The sequence below is a fragment of the Geotrypetes seraphini genome, chromosome 8 (genome assembly GCF_902459505.1).
Source record: "Geotrypetes seraphini chromosome 8, aGeoSer1.1, whole genome shotgun sequence".
NCBI classification, from domain to species: domain Eukaryota; kingdom Metazoa; phylum Chordata; class Amphibia; order Gymnophiona; family Dermophiidae; genus Geotrypetes; species Geotrypetes seraphini.
In genome coordinates, this window is record NC_047091.1 from 174,599,439 (window position 1) to 174,618,585 (window position 19,147).

The window sequence follows — 19,147 nt, forward strand, 5'->3', positions numbered from 1 at the left end:
TTATAGGATGATGGGGCAGACTCACCATAAATTGCAGTCATGTGTTCATGGATCTCCTTTGGCTTTTTCCTTTCTTTGGAGAGAAATTTTATCACTGAACGGTGCTCCAAATCTAGCAGTTTCTTATTTGATTCACATGAGGACTCTCCTGACATCCCGTCTATTGGAATGTTAGACTCGCACTGAGCTACAACTGTGTATGAATAAACTTGAGACACACTTGCTACTTTCTTTCATACTCAGGTAGATAAATGATTGAATGTCCCTTGTATATTGTTGAAATTACAAGTGAGGGGGAAGGATAAGTGATTAAAAGCTATGAAATAACTAGGCGTTATAAGAGATCCAATGGTCTGGTTGTATAAGAGAGTCTGATAACCTTGTCCCTGAAGATCATTGTGTAGTTAGGGTATTACATTAAAATGCACAAATTAAAAAAGTTTTTTTGAGCATAAGTTGTTTTGTTTTTTTTAGTATGATTTATTTGAAACAAGGTTTTGTCATTTTATCCTCCCCTCTTTCTTATGGTGTGGTACTCTAACGTTCCCTATTACAAAGCTGCGTTAGGCTTTTTATATCGCCAGCGTTAGGCTTTTTATATCTGATGATCAAAGAATTTTTATCAGCATCGGAGCTAAAACCGCCAAGGCTGGTGATTAAAAAAAAGAAGCCTAACACGGCTTCGTTAAAAGGGAGTAAGTTAGGTGCCTTTTAACTAATTTTATATTTTAATTTTAATCTTCGCGTCCGCTTGAACCGATAATTATTTTATCCTCAGGCTTCCCCTTTTATAGGCTTGATCTTATGTCATTCCAACTTAATCAACTGTAAACCGAGTTGAGCTCCTTCGGGAGATGACCCAGTATATAAACCGAACATTAGATTAGATTAATTGCTTAGTGCCAGGATCTGCAACTAATTTTAACCACGAGGATTTACACCAACCTGGTGTAAATCCTTGTGCCGAAATTAGGCGCAGATCCCCCTTATCCTATAACAGTGCACGTAAACCACAGGAACCCCCCTGGTCCGCCCGTGATCCTCCCATAGCCGTGCCCCTTTTTTGGAACCGTGTGTAAAATTTAAATGTGGATTTCGTACTTAAACATGCATGGGTAAATTTTAATTAACCCAAATTAGCACCAATAATTGATTGCTAGGGGCCCAATTACTGGCAATAATTGGCTTGTTATTCGATTAAATTGCATGTACAAATTGGGTGAGTGCCCAAATTTGTGTGTAAGATTCTGAGTGCCATATATAGAATTCAGGGACTAACGCGCTCGCACACATAATGTGTGCAAACTGCATGTCTGCTGTGACGAGGTAGAGTTGCTATCACCCCAATCACCATTGAGAGAAAGCTGCCATGGAGAAGCCCTATGCTACAACCTGCTGGGTATAAGCTCTTCCCAGCAGGCCAAGCAAAGCAAGCACATTTGCATGTTGAGTCAAGTTGGAACAGATCTCACCCTGAGAGAAACAGGAGTTTGCAGACAAGACCTGGAGCCCAGACAGACTCGTGGGGGGATGCATGTTGGCACCCACCTAACACCCAGTAAGATCAAACCTTAACTGACTGGTGATCAGCGGGTCTGCCGGGGCTAAGTGACCGCTCGACATCTACATAAAAATAAACTTGTATATGGTATATGTGCCCATGCATAAACAGAGGCATTCTATATACATAGAAACATAGAAGATGACGGCAGAAAAGGGCTACAGCCCATCAAGTCTACCCACTCTGCTTACCCATCCCCTGTCTATGCCCTAATGACCCAATTTCCTTATCTTGACCCTCGTAGGGATCCCACATGGGTATCCCATTTATTCTTAAAGTCTGGCACGCTGTCTGCCTCGATCACCTGCACTGGAAGCTTGTTCCAATGATCAACCACTCTCTCTGTGAAGAAATACTTTCTGGTGTCGCCATGAAATTTTCCGCCCCTGAGTTTGAGCAGGTGCCCTCTTGTGGCCGAGGGTCCCTTGAGAAAGAAAATATCATCTTCCACTTCGATATATAGTATCAAATGTTAGGTACTACTTCTATGCTGAATTTTCAGCAAAGAAAAGCATTCTAATGTATGCAAGGCATCAAAATTGGACAGATCTGCATAACACTTAGGTACTGATTTACAGAATAGCGCAAAAGTGCTTCCGTATGGAACTACAAAGAGGGCATGGTCATGGGAGAAGCATGGATAAGAGGGGGCGTTCCCGATAGATCCGCGTGCAATTTGTGTGGCGGTATTTACACCTGGTTTTAGTTGGCGTAATTCCTCATGTCCAAAGATGGCCGTGGATCCCGGAACGCGTTACACATGACCATTCAGTGCCAATTTTTATTTTTTTTTCAGTGCCAAATTTTGAGTGCCATTTTCTGACTCTGGCCCATAATTCATGCTATATCAGTTTATTATTCTAAAACATACTAACTGCAAAACTAACTTTTGTTTTTGAGGGCTTTAGGTTTTTTGCTTTATTTTAGCACACAAAACCTGCAAAAAAACCCAAAAAAACCCTCTAAAACAAAAAAGAAAAGGCCTTAAAAATAAATCTGCTAATTTTGCAATTAGCGCATCTTAGTAAAAATACACTGGTTCTATGCACTCAGGCCTATAGCTCATGAGGGCTAAGTGTGGTTCTGGCTGCTCCTTTTGAGTTTCCAACTTAGAGCTGGCACCATGAGCCTTCAGCCACAATTAACTACCCAGGGATTTTCCCCGTGTTTAATATCCCTTTTCAAGTTTTGAGGTTTATTAAAAGCTTGATATATTGCCCATTGAGAATCTTCCAGGTGGTTTACAATAAAATAATGATAATAATTAGAGGGGTAGAAAAATAAGGAGGGGGGGGGGGTGAGAAAAAGGAACTGATAATGGGAAAAAATAATAATAGTAAATTGGTAAAAGAAGGGAGCTACTCTGTAGCCACAACAGGCCTCTATCCAGTCCACAGTTCTCAGAGGCCAGGCGCCAAGACTCCTTCTAGACTCCTGCAACTGTTGTTTCTTAATCCAGCCACCAGATGTCACTGTTCCACAATGGCTATGTGTGCAGCCTCAGCAGCATTCCTACTCCCAGCTGGCCCAGTATCAGCCCTCGTCTCCTACCTGTCCCCTGGCATCTGAAGTCTCTGCAGAAAAGCAGGAACTTGTTCCTCCATTCCTGCCAATGTGCCATTCTTTAGCTGATGCTGACATTGGCATTGTGGGATGATCTGAAATGGGAGAAAGCGGCTGCATTACCTGTCGAACCAGGGCTGGTGTTGGAGCTGCCTAGGCTTCCTTCACTTTCAGGTAAGCCTGCAGCCCTTTGTGGCTTGCGGGCCCAGGGCAAGTGCCTGGTTGTCAGCTCCTAATATTGGCCTTGTCAAGAATAGCACAGTGGTGGGTACTACAGAATGACACGGGGACACATTTCCCTCTTCCCTGCGGGCTCTCTCTATCCCCCGTCCTGTCCCTATGAGCTCTGTCCCTATTACTGCAAACTCTGCCCTCATCTGAACAAGCCTTGATCACTTTAAAATCCTAAGTGTTTGAGGCTGATGCAGTTAAGGCAGAGCTTGCAGGAATGGGACAGGGACAGAACTTGCGGAGATGGGATGGGGATATTGAGATCCTGCGGGATTGGGGACAAATTTGTCCTTGTGTCATTCTCTAGGGGGAACACAGGAATAACTACTCTGTGGATATTTTAGATGCAGGGGGCAGGTAAGATAGAGCAGCTGGAGCTAATATTGGCCATACTGGCCCATCCCCCTTGGTGTCAGGAGTGGGAGAAAAGAAATAAGCTCCCGCTGTTATGAAGGGTGAGGCAGAGCTTTTAGTGCCCTTATATTTTAGCGCCCTAAACCAGTACCTTACTGGCTCTCCTCTTAAGCGGGCCCTGAAGATGCCATATAAGCTATGACTAATTGCATACAAGTTACTTCTTTGTGACTCTGTACAGCGCTCTCATGGGGCTGTGTAGATCAGAAAAATCACCTAGCTTTAGCAATGTGTGGATTATAAATTCTGAATTCTATTAGGGACTCTTGATGGGAAGGATGGCAGCATACGGGCACTTTGTAAGCGAGGCTGCATTCTGACAGGTTGCTAATAAAATCTTTAATTTTAGTTGTTTCTGTGCCACAACGAGCACAAGTTTACAAGTGGGTGGTTCATGTCTCAGTGGATTGGAGCAGCCTGAGATAGACATTAGTTCAACTTTCGTTTGTAGTGACTGAACAGAATTTCATTTTACTGTCTTTTAGTGGCTCATTTATTAAACACTGGTTGTGTAAGATCAGGTTTCAATGCAACGCTGTCCACTTCAGTCTTACCCAATCTATACTAATTTACGGTGATCAAAGAGTAAATTAGAATGGAAAATTTATCCGCCCACTCCTTACCTAGAAATGGATCCTATAAAATAGGATTGAAATGCCTTGGAAGGCCAGTGTGGAGAACCCTGTATTGTTTACTGATTACAGCACTCCCCCGAAATTCGCGGTGGTTCCGTTCCAGTAATCTCCGTGAATTGCAGGGGAGGCAGAAGAAGGTCAGCTGGAGCGCAGGCGGGTGAAGAAAATCACTCGCAGTCTGCTCCGACCACCTCTTCCTGTACGAGGGTCGAGTTAAGGAACTAGGTCATTAGTACTCAGACTTAATGGGGTGGGTCAGTAGAGTGGGCAGACTTGATGGGCTATAGCCCTTTTCTGCCATCATCTTTCTATGTTTCTATGTTTTTATGTAGTAAAGTAGGGCTACACCAGCTCCTGATTGGTGTAGCCCGACTTTACTACAGGAAGAGGCGGTTGGAGCAGACCGTGAATGAGTGAGTCTGCGATTCGCGAATTCGCGGGGGAACTCTGTATACTGTAAGCTCTGGGTATTTGACAATGCCGTGGTTCTCAAACTTGTCCTGGGAGACCAGCAGCTAGTTGGGTTTTCAAGACATCCCTAGTGAATATGCATGAAAGATTTGCATGGCTATTACCTCCATTATATGCAAATCTCTCTCATGCATATTCATCGGGGATGCCCTGAAAAGCTGACTGGCTAGTGGTCCTTCAGGACAGGTATGAGAACCACTGAGGTACCAGATTTAACACAAATTAGACAGTGCACAGTTAAAGCTATGAAATCTTGTTGCTGGTCGATGTTAAAGAGTCAAGGGCAGCTGGATTCAAATGGGGTTTGGACAAGTTCCTGAGGAAAAATTCATAAACAAGTATTAGCAAGGAAGACTTAGGGAATTCCTCAGCCTGTTCCCCCAGGTACATTAGATGGACTATAAGCCCACTGGGACAGACAGGGAATTATGCTTGAGTACCTGAATATCTTCATGTAAACCATTCTGAGCTCCCAAGGGAGAACAGTATAGAAAATTTTAATAAATAAATAAATATGATGTGGAGCCATGAGACTTACAAGTTATTCCACACTTTTCTTGACATTTTTCATTTCCATGAGGTAAATGCATCTAGCAAAAGGGCACAAGTATAGGACAATTAAGCCATTGTGACATCATCGATGAGACTGGATCTTAGGCACTGGCGGAATGAGGCATTATGACATCACAATGAGGGGGCCGCCGACAGGTTCTCAGCCCAACCAAGAACAGAACGGGGAGAGTGTGACGCAGTGGTTAAAGCTACAGCCTCAACACCCTAAGTTCATGGGTTCATGCCCACATTGCTCCCTATAACCCCAGACAAGTCACCCAATTCCCCCATTGCTCCAGGTACATTAGATAAGACTGTGAGCCTGCCAGGACAGAAAGGGAAAAATACTTGAATAAATTCATGTAAACCACTCTGGGCTCCCTTGGGAGAACAATATAGAAAACTGAATAAATAAATAGTGTGAAAAGCTTCAGCCTCCCAGAGCTGGTATTGTGACATCATAATGCCTCATTCCACCAATAGGAGCCAACCTCATCACTGATGTCATAATGGCTTGATTGGCTTTTACTACATTTTGATTTCTAGAGTGGCGCAGTGGTTAAAGCTACAGCCCCAGCACCCTGAGATTGTGGGTTCAAACCCACACTGTTCCCTGTGACCCTGGGCAAGTCACTTAATCCCTCCATTGCCCCAGGTACATTACACAGATTAAGAGCCTGCTGGGACAGACAGGGAAAAATGCTTGAGTACCTGAATTAATCAACGTAAACAGTATAGAAAATTGAAAAATAATTTTCAATGACATAAATACTAAATTACCTGCCCAATTGGATGGATGAGGGAACTGCTTGCTGTTCTGAACAGTTTTCATCGCTTCTGTAAGCGAGGCGCTAGCTTTCATTCCGTTCAGAAGGGATGAATAGAAGGCGTGGACAAACATTTTAGAAGCCGCCACCGGCACAGGCCAAAGCGAGACGAGGACACACTGAGCCCCAGCAGCCAAGAAAGCCCTGGTCAAGCCAATGACACCATCAGCTGTCACTTTGTTGCTGGACTCCTGGTACGATCCCAGAACCACTAATTTAATAGGAAGCCTGAGATCCAAGATGTCCGCGGCCGTTAGGAGGAATTCCTGAAGCGGAGGGCAATCCGAAATGCTCTCCACGTCACTCGCGTCATCCTGCATCTGCAGAGACTCCGGGATGGTGTACGTTGTCCCGAAGGAGCTTTTGCCGCCACTTGGATTGCTGTCCGTATTGGGCGTCAGGACCAAAGCCGCAAGCTTCCAGGAGATGTGAGTAGCAAAGTGGACGCATTCCGCCTGAGTGAGCGCGCTCATCACCTTTTCTTTCGTCGCTATGTGACCCACAAGGGGCTGGCATCCGAGTAATTCAGACACCAAATAGGCCTCCTCTTCTGCCGAGGGCATAGGCCCCCACAGCCATCGATCCATTACCGAAGACGGCAGAGTAGGGTTTCCTATGACGGCTGCCATTGATGTAGACATGGAATAAGCTGCATTATTCTTCCTCAAATGGGACTAGAAGGAAGAAATAAACATTTATTGTCTTACTGTACAATTAATGAAATGCAGTTTGATCCTAATTGCTGAATTTAAGAGTCATCCAGAAAAGAGAGAAATTTAAGGCATAACGGTGCTCTAAAGATTGGAAAGACAAGGATCAGTGGACCTCCAATGAGAGGCTTATTGGGGTATGATTTTTATCATTGCTCCAAGAAACCTTGTTAAATTTTTAATTTATTATCATTATCTTGGAATTATTAGTTTAATAAGTTCTGTAATGCATTTACACAAACATATCGCTCTTACTGCTTGAATGCTATACCCAACAATGCAGCCTCGCTTCTTTAGGGGGTCATCTTATGTTTAGGGTTATTCAGAATTTGATATACCGCTCCTGCATTTTACTGACCTAAACGCTTTACAATGTAACAGTTAAAACAGAAAGGAACTCCATAGAATCTATTCAGATAGGAAAGGCAGAGCTAGAGAAAGATAAAAGACATATACATATTCTAACAAGTAATCCTTACAGGTGAAAACAAAACAAAAATGACTTTAAAAATAAAAATAAAGTAAATTTAAGCACATTAGAAATTTAAAAATAAGGCTCAGTCCTATGCAGAGCAACAGCGGGACACAACGGCCGAGACGAAAGTGAGGTGGAAGAGACAGGAAGGATCATTTAGACAACTATACTGTTTAATCTTTTAAACAATTCTTTACTAGCAACTTCGATATTTCTTTAATGAAACCAGCATATCATTAAAGAGGTTTTATATAGCAAATACTAGGACCTGGATATTGAGTTAACTGAGATACATGAAGATAACATTTTAAAATACTGAACAGTTATTCAATTATAAGGTGAAACTGGCAATCCAAAAGATACATACAAGTCTAAGATCTGGCCACAAAACGTGGCAACGTTTTATTAAGTGGGACTTCTGAGTCATCTAAGATGCAGAAATGCACAAGTGCGTGCTTCCCGCAGCTTTAAATGGCTTAACCACGGCAATTTTTGCAAAATGTGCGTGCAAACCACTTGTTAAAAATATTTGATTTTTCAGAGCCAAGGGAGTGTGTCTGGAGAGCGTTTCTGCACTAATCAGTTCACGCAGCGACATTACTGCAAACGTAGGATCTGATTCTATAAATGATGTCTAAATTTAGGGGCCCAGATCTGAGTGTCTAGCCAATCTAGGCGCCTAACTTAATTTTCTTAATTGGGTTAATCAGCGCTATTAATTGAAAGCACCATTAAAAAACAAAAACCAATTATACCCCCCTCCCCCTTTATGAAGCCATGTTAGGCGTTTTTATCGCCGGCCGTGGTGGTATTAGCTAATACCGTCATGGCCGGTGATAAAATCCCAAGTAGTAAAACAGATTTTATGCTGTTTATTCTAGGAATAAGCAGTGGATTTCCCAAAACCATCTCAACAATGGCCTATAGACTTTTCTTTTAGGAAATTATCCCAACCTTTTTTAAACCCTGCTAAGCTAACTGCTTTCACCAATTAAGTAACCAGTTTTCAAAGGGTGTTTGCCCATAGTAAAAAAAAGAAAAAAGCTTTCCTAATTGTTGCCCTCATTTATTTGTACATAAAAAAAGGGGCATTGCTACGTGCGAGATTAGGGTCAACCAATTAATTTAAAAATTCTGTTCCTACATTACCCCACATATTCTGCACCTGAAAAATATGTGGGGTTAGGTGGGGCTTCTCAATCATCTCCTGGGTTTGTCTTTTTGTTTTGGTTTCTCCTGTCCTTTAATTGCACAAGTCCTCGATTGCCTGGCTTTCAAGGTCTTGTCCTTAATTTCAGTATTCTAACCCTCTCTTTCTTCCTCTATTAGACTGCATTTCCTGTTTATTTCTATCCCAAAGCAGAAGTTGCATTGTAAACTGCCTTGTTCCTAGAAAAGGAAGTACAGTGTTCCCCCCCCAAATTCGCGGTTCACGAATCGCGTACTCACTAATTCACGGTATGCTCTGACCGCCTCTTCCTGTACTAAAGCCAGGCTACACCAATCAGGAGCTGTGTGTCACAGGAAAAGGCAGTTGGAGCATACCGCAAATGATTTTCTGCACCCGCCAGCGCCCCAGCTGCCCTCTCCTGCCTTTTGCATATCAAATGATTAATCCTTAGCATCACTTAGACAATTTTAGGTCTTCATATTGGTTAAATATTTTGGGTTAAATTCAGTACAAGGCACTCAAAGATCCATTGCTGAAAAAGATTGGCACTCAAAGATGAGCCCCCGTTATAGAATAACATTGAGTGCTGATTTTGGGGTTCCCAAATTTGAGTGCCAGGACTTATGCCTGTTGAAAACAGCTGTAATTCCCAGTGCCTAGTTTGGGTCACAACTTCCCACTCCTCCCCCTCCATTGTACCTCTATCTCTTCGCTGGGGCAAACAGCAACTCCATCCTGTGGCTCGCACCAGCGTCGGCTCTCCCTCTGATGTCACTTCCGGGTCCCGCACCAAGGAAGTGACATCAGAGGGAGAGCCGACGAGGGCAGCGAGTCGGTGATGCTGCTCGTGCCGGGGAAGGTAAAAGAGGTACCGAGTAAGGAAGGGGGGGGGTGCGTGCAGCAGATGGAGTGCGGAGAAGATGGCAGGGGAGGGGTGCACCGCCCTGGGCGCCTCTCACCATCACTACGCCACTGCCGCCCTAATGGTGGATGCCTAGTGACGCCTAAATAAATCTGCATGCAATCCAAATTGATTCAATTAGCTTCAATGGTGTGATCATGGACACCGCCATTGACGTTAATTGATAAAATGTTTTTTAAAAATAACCAATTAAGAGCTCTGCGCAGAACTCAGAGCGGCGGCCATCGACGCCTAAATCACGGTACCCTAATGACATCTACCTGAAAAGTAGGCATGGGTAGGGGTGGAAAATTGGCGTGGCTGACTTAAGATGTCGCTAGGCGCCTCATAAAACCTGGCCTAAAGTACTGGGGCCTACCCCTACTGCGCCTAGCGCCACCTAAATCTGCCTTGGCGTCACCTAGGCAGTTGATTGCAATATTGGCGTGCTTAGGCGCTGTTTATAGAATCTGAGCCTAATTGGCTGGTTAGCCAATTTAATTTGGGGCCTTTCTCAGACCACCGTCCAATCTTGTACGCCATATATAGAATCTGGGCGTTTATAACCGCACAAAACAAAAGGAATTGACCTCAAAATATCCACAAAGAAGAAAATCCAGAGAAAACCAAAAAAAACTCTGTGGAGTGATATGTTCCTAAATGGACTTTATTTGAAAGTGTCAAAGTTCCAAAGGTACATTGAAATCATCCACATAAAATAATTCCATCCACATAAAAATAAATCATCCACATAAGAGCCTTAAAGGACCTAGTCCGCTAGGGATACAGGACCCAAAACAGTCCGCATTTCGACAAAAAGTCTTCTTCAGGGGTCCCTGGGGGTCCTATAAAGGTGAGTACGTGGGAAACAATTGTATGGTGAGCCGGAAGTGAGACACTGCTTGTGTTTGCAACATTCTAGAGCTCAGACTGTGATGTCATAATGTCTCATTCCACCAATGCCTAAGCTCCGTCTTCATCTGCGCAAGCCTCAAACATTTTAAAATCCTAAGTAGCAAAAATCAAAAGGAACTGAACCCAAAATATCCACAAAGAAGAAAATTCAGAGAAAATAAAAAAAACTCTATGGACTTTATTTGAAAGTGTCAAAGTTCCAAAGGTCCACTGAAATCATCCACATAAAATAATTCCATCCACATAAGAGCCTTAAAGGACCTAGTCCGCTAGGGATTCAGGACCCAACATGGTCCGCGTTTCGACAAAAAGTCTTCTTCAGGGGTCCCTGGGGGTCCTATAAAGGTGAGTATGTGGGAAACAATTGTGTGGTGAGCCGAAGAAGACTTTTGGTCAAAACGCGGACCGTGTTGGGTCCTGTATCCCTAGCGGACAAGGTCCTTTAAGGCTCTTATGTGGATGATTTATTTTTATGTGGATGATTTCGGTGTACCTTTGGAACTTTGACACTTTCAAATAAAGTCCATTTAGGAACATCGTCACTCCACAGAGTTTTTTTTTCATTTATAACCGCCCATCTGAATTGTTGCATTCAGAAAACAGCTCTCCGACTTTGCTCATATATTACACAAGTTTTGGGGCTCAAGGCTGAACGAGGACTGTACCTTGGAGTTTGGATTCAGGGATCGTATGGAGGGTACGGCAATGAGGCTGAATCGCTCGTAGAGGTACTCGTTAGAGGCGCTCCCTTTCAGCAGAGCAAACGGGATGAGGTAAAGTTCTCCCTCTAAAACTAACACCAGCTGTCGATGTCGTCCCACAGGACCACTGGAATGCATCAGTCCCTGGGGAACAAGAGAAAATAAGCAGTTTGTAGAGACATATCCAGAGAATGAAACAATACTGGTAACGGAGTGCGTCAACTTTGCCCACACCAACCCTCTCCTCAGGTCACTTCATTGGCTCGCTATTAGTTTCCGCATACCGTCCAGACTCCTCTTAATAACCTACAAGTGTATTTGCTCTGCAGCTTCCCCCCCCCCCCCAGGCAATTCGTTTAGCGTGCCTTGGCTCGAGAAAGTTTGTGGGACATCGTTGTACATGAATGTTGTACAACACAAGAGATTAACACTGAATATTCTACTGAACATAAAACCCAAAAGCCTAGAATAAAAAAGTAAATAGCCCATATCAGGGTGTATTGTCTCAGCTTTATTTAGCTATGTACCACTTACAGCCTAAGTCAGGGGTGTCAAAGTCCCTCCTTGAGGGCCGCAATCCAGTCGGGTTTTCAGGATTTCCCCAATGAATGCGCATGCACTGCTTTCATTGTATACGAATACAGTGGTACCTTGGATTACGAGCATAATCCGTTCCAGGAGCATGCTCGTAATCCAAAATGCTCGTTTATCAAAGCAAGTTTCCCCATAGGAAATAATGGAAACTCGCTTTGATACGTTCCCACCCTCCAAGGCCAGCGGCGCTGCTCTATCCCCCCCCCCCCACAAGAACCGGCATTGCTCCCCCCGAAGGCCACCCTGCAATCCAGCACCCTCCCCCCGTGATCTGGCACCCCCCCTGCGATTCGGCACCCCCTGCCGCTTCTTACTGTCATCTGGCCCTGGGCACTGGCACCGGCATGTCCTGTGCGTTGGTGCCGGTGCCCGAAGATCGGCCTCCTCTTCTTGCTGGGCCTTGAGCATCTGCGCATGCTCAAGGCCTGCGAGTTCACATTCTCTCCGAGATCTCTGAGAATCTTGGAGAGAGCGTGAACTCGCAGGCCTTGAGCATGCGCAGATGCTCAAGGCCCAGCGAGAAGAGGATGCCAATCTTCGGGCACCGGCACAAACGCACAGGACATGCTGGTGCCGGTGCCCAGGCCCAGATGACAGTAAGAAGCGGCGGGGGTGTGTATGTGTGTGCCCAATTGTGATGGGGGGGGTGCCCAATCATAGCGAGGGTGTGCCGGATCGCGGGGGGGAGCGTGCTGGATCGCGGGGGGAGGGTGCTGGATCGCGGGGGGTGCCGCTCACAAATCGAGGTACGCTCGGTTTCCAAGGAGCCGATTTTGCAAATGTTTTGCTCGTCTTGCAAAACACTCGCAAACCGGTACACTCGTAAACCGAGGTACCATTGTAGATCTCATGCATATTCATTGGGGAAATCCTGAAAACCCGACTGGATTGCGGCCCTCGAGGAGGGACTTTGATACCCCTGGCCTAAGTGGTTCACATTCAGGTACTCAACCATTTTTCCCTGTCTGTCCTGGTGGGCTCACACGCCATCTAACGTACCTGGGACAAAGGGGGATTAAGTGACTTGCCCAGGGTCACAAGGAGCAGCTTGGGTTTGAAACCACAGCCTCAGGGTGCTGAGGCTGTTGCTTTAACACAGGGGTCTCAAAGTCCCTCCTTGAAGGCCGCAATCCAGTTGGGTTTTCAGGATTTCCCCAATAAATATGCATGAGATCTATGTGCATGCACTGCTTTCAATGCATACTCATTGGGGAAATCCTGAAAACCCGACTGGATTGCGGCCCTCAAGGAGGGACTTTGAGATCCCTGCTCTATCATAACATAACTTTATTCTTCTATACCGCCACAATCAGAGGAATTCTAGGCGGTTTACACAAAAGAGAAACTGGACAATCAGCAAAATACAAAATATTAGTAGTAAAAATACAACATATGACCTAGGAAAGACAGTAAAGCGATCTGGATCCCACTGCGCCACGCACTCCCCCACTTTACAAACGAAACCTTGTAACGGAGTTCATCTGATAATGCTAGATCAGGGGTAGGCAGTTCCGGTCCTCGAGAGCCGCAGCCAGGTCAGGTTTTCAGGATATCCACAATAAATATGCATGAGATAGATTGGCATCTCAAGGAGGCAATGCATGCAAATCCATCTCATACATATTCATGGTGGAGATCCTGAAAACCTGACCTGCCTGTGGCTCTCGTGAACTGGAATTGCCTACCCATAGGCTAGATTATAAAATTGTAATACAAAAGTTAGGATCTGCGTACTGATAGCCTGGATTTGGCACTAAGGCCCTATGCTTGCTCACTTTTAAATCTTTATTATTTAAAACCCCTGCTTTTATTTTTAGAGTTTTAATTCCTTATTCTATTTCTAGATCTCTGAGATCACAAGACCAATATTTAATGGCTATCCCCTCATTAAAAGTTATTAATACGAGGCGTCACACTATTTTTCCTATAACTGCTCCTCAGTCTTGGAATGACCTCCCATTTTATATAAGAGGGGAAAAGATTTGGACAAATTTAAGTCCAAACTTAAGAGTTTTCTCTTTATAGATGCTTTTAATGAATAAACATAATGCTTTCGTTTCTTTTATCTAATACTTTGTTACAAACTATTATTTGTTTCCCCTCCTCTTGTTTTTACCCTAAATGTTTTGAATTAAACTCTGATTATTAACCCCTTAATGATTTTTCCTTTCACTTTGATATTGTATGTATTAATTATTTAATCTAATTGATTTAAATTTTGTATAGGAATATTTGTATTTGCCATATTAATTTGTTTAAATTTATGTCTGTGTGAATTGTTTACCCATATTTGGCTATTTTAGCAATTGTACATCGCCTAGAACTTGGAATAGGCGATTAATCAAATCAAATAATAAACTTGGAAGCAGTGGTTACCGGCCACGAAACGATCGTCGGCCTGGCCTGTTTGTGTTCAGTGGTTTTTACCATTAATCATTCTTGGCTATTTTTTTGCTCCCACCTGCTAACTTTAAACTTGTGCGAAAGTTTTTTTGCCGATGATGCTTGGGTGGAAGAGTGTGGGTCCACCTCTCCGTGTGTCTGAGGCTTTTCTTTCGCTTAAGTAATAAGCTAGCTTTCTTGGCTTGTGTGGTTGCTTTTGTTTTGGAGTGATTTTTTTTGAAATTTTTGTATTATACTTCCCTCCATTCCTCCTTGTTTTTTTGAGATTATAAAACTGCGGGCTTTGGCGCTCCAGGACTCTTCGGCATCCCAAAGCACAAACAGATGGTGCCTCCTCAAGCTGAAAGACTTGAAGGCCAACGTAACACTTGATTTCTGTGTAACGACTGCAATTACATGGCTGAGCTCATCTCCCCGGGTTAGGTGAACAGATTTCTTTTTGGATCGTGCACTACAGGGTCACGTTTGGGGTCTGTAACCACATACAGTTCATTTCAACACTGGCATTTGCAACCATTTACAACAGTGCGTAGAAGCATATGTCTGTGAAATAGTGTGAAGTGAAAATACTACAGTATAAAGATTTGGGTCAGTCTTCAATACTAGCTATAATAAGGAAAAAAACAGTAATGCTATGCATTTTGGCTCTTTTGATTAGATTCTAGCATCTAATATAATAAAGCCCTAAGCGCGCATACGCACTCCCACCTGCGTGCTCCCGTTTTCCGTGCGCTGTTGGGACCCACAGGTAGGACTGCGCATAAGCGCGGCGGCGCGGAGCCTGTCGGCTGCGGCGGCTCTCGCCGTCTGAAGGATAAAGCCAAGAAGCACAAAATCTATAAGGAGCACATCTGAAGATCTTATGAGAAGGCTGTAAGTTGCAGTATATAGTACTCCCTCCCTACATTCCTGTAAGTTTTCCGCTGCCGTCCTTCCCCAGAACCCATGCTCGCGGCAGCAGAAAGAAGAGGCCGTACAGCGCAGCATCTCCCGCAGCTTCGTAGTGTGAACTGGCCAGGGCGACGTCAGCGGGGGCCGGACCTGAGCTGGAAGGGAGAGGAGCTGCTCTCCTCCCTCTTCCCCTCTCCCAACGGACTTTAATTCCTGCCTCCCAGGCTTCTCCTCCTGCTCCGGCTGGGCCCGCATAAAAAACCCCAAAACCCCCAGAGCTTGCTTCGGGTCTGGCAAGGGCTGCAGGTCCTGAAACCTTACGATTTAAGCAGCGTCTGCAGCACTCTACACACGCTGCTTCGGGGCCTTCTACTGCCCTGATTTGCTGGGCAGTAGAAGGCCCCGAAGCAGCAGTGTATAGAGTGCTGCAGACGCTGCTGGAATCGGAAGGTTTGTCGGGACCGAGGGAAGGGAAGGGGGGGGGGAGGCGGTAAGGGACTAAGGGAGCCGGCCAGACCATGGGAAGGGAAAGGGGGGGTAGGGGAAACGCTGCTGCTGCATAGGGAAGTGGTGTGGGGGGAGGAAAATGGAGGGGGAGGGAATGCTGCTGGGCTGCTGCACAGGGAAGTGGTGGGAGAGAAATGCTGCTGCATAGGAGGCAGGGAGAGAGACAGGTAGATAGAAAGAAAAGAAGAAAGACACAGGGGCAATGAGAGACACAGAAAGACAGACAGACAAAGGGGGCCAGGGAGAGAGACAGACAGCGGGAGGGAGAGAGAGACAGAAATAAAGACACACAGACCATATTTTCTAGCACCCGTTAATGTAACAGGCTAAAATACTAGTACACAATAAAGACATCATACACTGTCAATAGCACGCAAGACAATTGCGCCCCGACAATTCCGCTCTGGCAAATGCGCGCACCGACAAGTGCGTGCATGAAGGGAGCGGGATTTTCAGGGCTCAATTGACGACAGCGCGATAGTAGGGGGGGGGGGTTCCCCCCACAACCCACCTCAGAGCAAAAGAGCGGAAACGGGAAGGCATCGGGAGGAGAGCGTGAGTTTTAAGTATAGTGGGAAGGTCCCCCACACCCCCCCTCAACGGAAGCGCGAGTGTGTGTGTGGGAACCCCCCCAAACTCCCCCTCAGAGCGCAAACGGGAAGTCATAGGGTGCGGCGTGCATTTGTCCTGCGTGCAAATGTCGGGGCGGAACTGTCGGCACGCCAATGTCCCGCGCGCATTTGACAGGTCACCACAGAAAACATCATGAATACTATACAAAACATAACTCGACATAAAAAAAATTTCCAAAATTAGCAGCAAACAGCATCGTGACTCTGTAATATTTAAGAATAAGACAAAATAGTCTTAAGCTCATTCTTAAATAACCCCAAAACCAGACCAAGCATGCTTTCCTGATGGTAAAGGATTCCATAACTTCGGAGCAGCTATTTTAAATAAAGACTTTCTATGGACCTCCAACCGTACTAAGTGGAAGGAGGGAATCGCCAACAAAACATTGCCTGCAATGTTTTTTATTCACAAGTTTTCGTATTAAAATTACTAAACTAAACTAAACCTTAATTTGTATACCGCATCATCTCCATAATCGTAGAGCTCAGCACGGTTTACAGGAAAAGGTGTAGAGAAGGAAATTCAAAGAGGGTAACAGGACAGTAAAGAGGAAGTTTAGAGGGACTCAGTAGAGCAAAGAGGAGGACATATTACATCTTTGAGAATAGCCAGGTTTTCAGATGTTTTCGGAAAAGTTGGAGGGGGCCCAGATTCCGAAGCGGGGTAGAAAGGTTGCTCCAGAGCTCAGTGTTTCTGAAGGAGAGGGATGACCCTAGTTTTCCAGGATGGGATATGCCTTTTAATGAGGGGAAGGATAGTTTGAATTGTTGGGTGGCTCTGGTGATGTTAGGATTCGAGGCGTTCCAAGATAGAGGGATCAGGGGAGGATGGATGCCACGTAGGATCTTGAAAGTTAGGCAAGCGCATTTAAAGTGGACCCTAGAGACTACTGGAAGCCAGTGGACAGGAGTGGGGGAGACATGGTCACATTTACTTTTTGCGAAGATTAGTTTGGCCGCGGTATTCTGAATCCGCTGAAGTCTTTGAAGGCTTGTATAGTACAACCCAATTTATAACACTGAATCCTTCACCAATAATAATTAAATTTCAAAAACATTAATTAAACAAAAACATTTAATTAAAAAATTAAATTTCACTTTACCTAAGAATAGCCATACCGGGTCAGACCAATAGTCCACCTAGCCCTGTATCCTATTTCCAACAGTGGCAAATCCAGGTCCCAAGTACCCGGCAGGAACCCAAAGAGTAGCAACATTCCAGAGCTCAGATTGTCGCTAAATCTATACTTTGTTTGTTCATTCAATCTGTAACATTTCTAATCATTGTAAACCGCATAGAACTTCACGGTCCTGCGGTATATAAACTGTTATTATTATTATTATTATTGTGATGTCATAATGCTTTATTCCACCAATGCCTAACAGCCAACCTCATCAGTGATGTCACAATGGCTCGATTACATAGAAACATAGAAGATGACGGTAGAAAAGGGCTACAGCCTATCGAGTCTGCCCACTCTGCTTACCCACCCCCTGTCTATGCCCTAATCACCCAATTTCCTTATCTTGACCCTCGTAGGGATCCCACATGGGTATCCCATTTATTCTTAAAGTCTGGCACGCTGTCTGCCTCGATTACCTGCACTGGAAGCTTGTTCCAATGATCAACCCTCTCTCTGTGAAGAAATATTTTCTGGTGTCGCCATGAAATTTTTTGCCCCTGAGTTTGAGCGGGTGCCCTCTTGTGGCCGAGGGTCCCTTGAGAAAGAAAATATCATCTTCCACTTAGACACGTCCTGTGAGGTACTTAAATGTTTCGATCATATCTCCCCTCTCCCTACGTTCCTCGAGAGTGTAGAGCTGCAATTTGTTCAGTCTCTCTTCGTACAAGAGACCATTGAGCCCCGAGATCATCCTGGTGGCCGTCCGCTGAACCGATTCAATTCTGCGCACATCTTTACTGTAATGTGGCCTCCAGAATTGCACAAAGTACTCCAGATGAGGTCTCACCATGGCCCTGTACAACGGCATTATGACTTCAGGCTTTCGGCTGACGAAACTTCTATTGATACAACCCAATATCTGCCTTGCCTTAGATGAAGCCTTCTCCACTTGATTGGCAGTTTTCATGTCTGCACTGATGATTACTCCTAAATCTCGTTCTGCTGAAGTCCTAGTTAAAGTTTCTCCGTTCAAGAAGTACGTCCTGCATGGATTTCCGCTTCCGAGGTGCATGACCTTACATTTCTTAGCATTGAAGCCTAGCTGCCAGGTTGAGGACCAACTTTCCAATGTAAGCAGGTCCTACGCCATATAATTCTGTAAACTACATTCACTTACTATATTACATAGTTTGGAGTCATCGGCGAATAGTGTTATTTTACCTTGAAGCCCTTGAGTCAGATCCCCTAAGAATATGTTGAAAAGGAGTGGACCCAGGACCGAGCCCTGCGGCACTCCACTGGTCACCTCCGATGTTTTAGAGAGGGTACCATTAACCACCACTCTCTGAAGTCTGCCACTCAGCCAATCATTGACCCATGCAGTTAGTGTCTCTCCTAACCCCATCGATTCCATCTTGCTTAGCAGCCTGCGGTGTGGGACACTGTCAAAAGCTTTACTGAAGTCCAGGTACATGACGTCCAAAGACTCTCCCAAGTCCAACTTTCTTGTTACTCAGTCAAAGAAGCTGATGAGATTGGATTGGCAGGACCTACCCTTGGTGAATCCATGCTGATTGGGATCCCGAAGATTCCCTTCATTCAAGATCGTGTCCAATTTGCTTTTAATTAGTGTTTCCATGAGTTTGCACACTATTGATGTGAGACTCACCGGTCTATAATTTGCAGCCTCTGCCCTGCAACCCTTTTTATGCAGAGGAACGACATTAGCTAATTTCCAGTCCAGGGGAACTTTCCCCTTACTTAGGGAGAGATTGAATAGCTCAGCCAACGGTTCCGCCAGGACATCGCTCAATTCTCTGAGCACTCTTGGGTGCAAATTGTCTGGTCCCATGGCTTTGTTCACCTTGA

The 19,147-nt window shown here is 44.9% G+C and overlaps 1 protein-coding gene across 5 annotated transcripts in view; it reads right to left on the reverse strand.

The window, feature by feature from the left end:
- Positions 1–19,147, reverse strand: part of TTC28 (tetratricopeptide repeat domain 28) — a 1,476,681-nt gene that overhangs the window by 56,181 nt on the left and 1,401,353 nt on the right. For all 5 annotated transcript variants that reach the window (XM_033956276.1, XM_033956279.1, XM_033956281.1 and 2 more), the window contains 2 exons: positions 11,092–11,271; positions 6,208–6,928 (listed from right to left, as the gene is read on the reverse strand). In XM_033956276.1, coding sequence (XP_033812167.1) covers positions 6,208–6,928; positions 11,092–11,271 — 901 coding nt within the window. The remainder of the gene's footprint in view (positions 1–6,207; positions 6,929–11,091; positions 11,272–19,147) is intronic.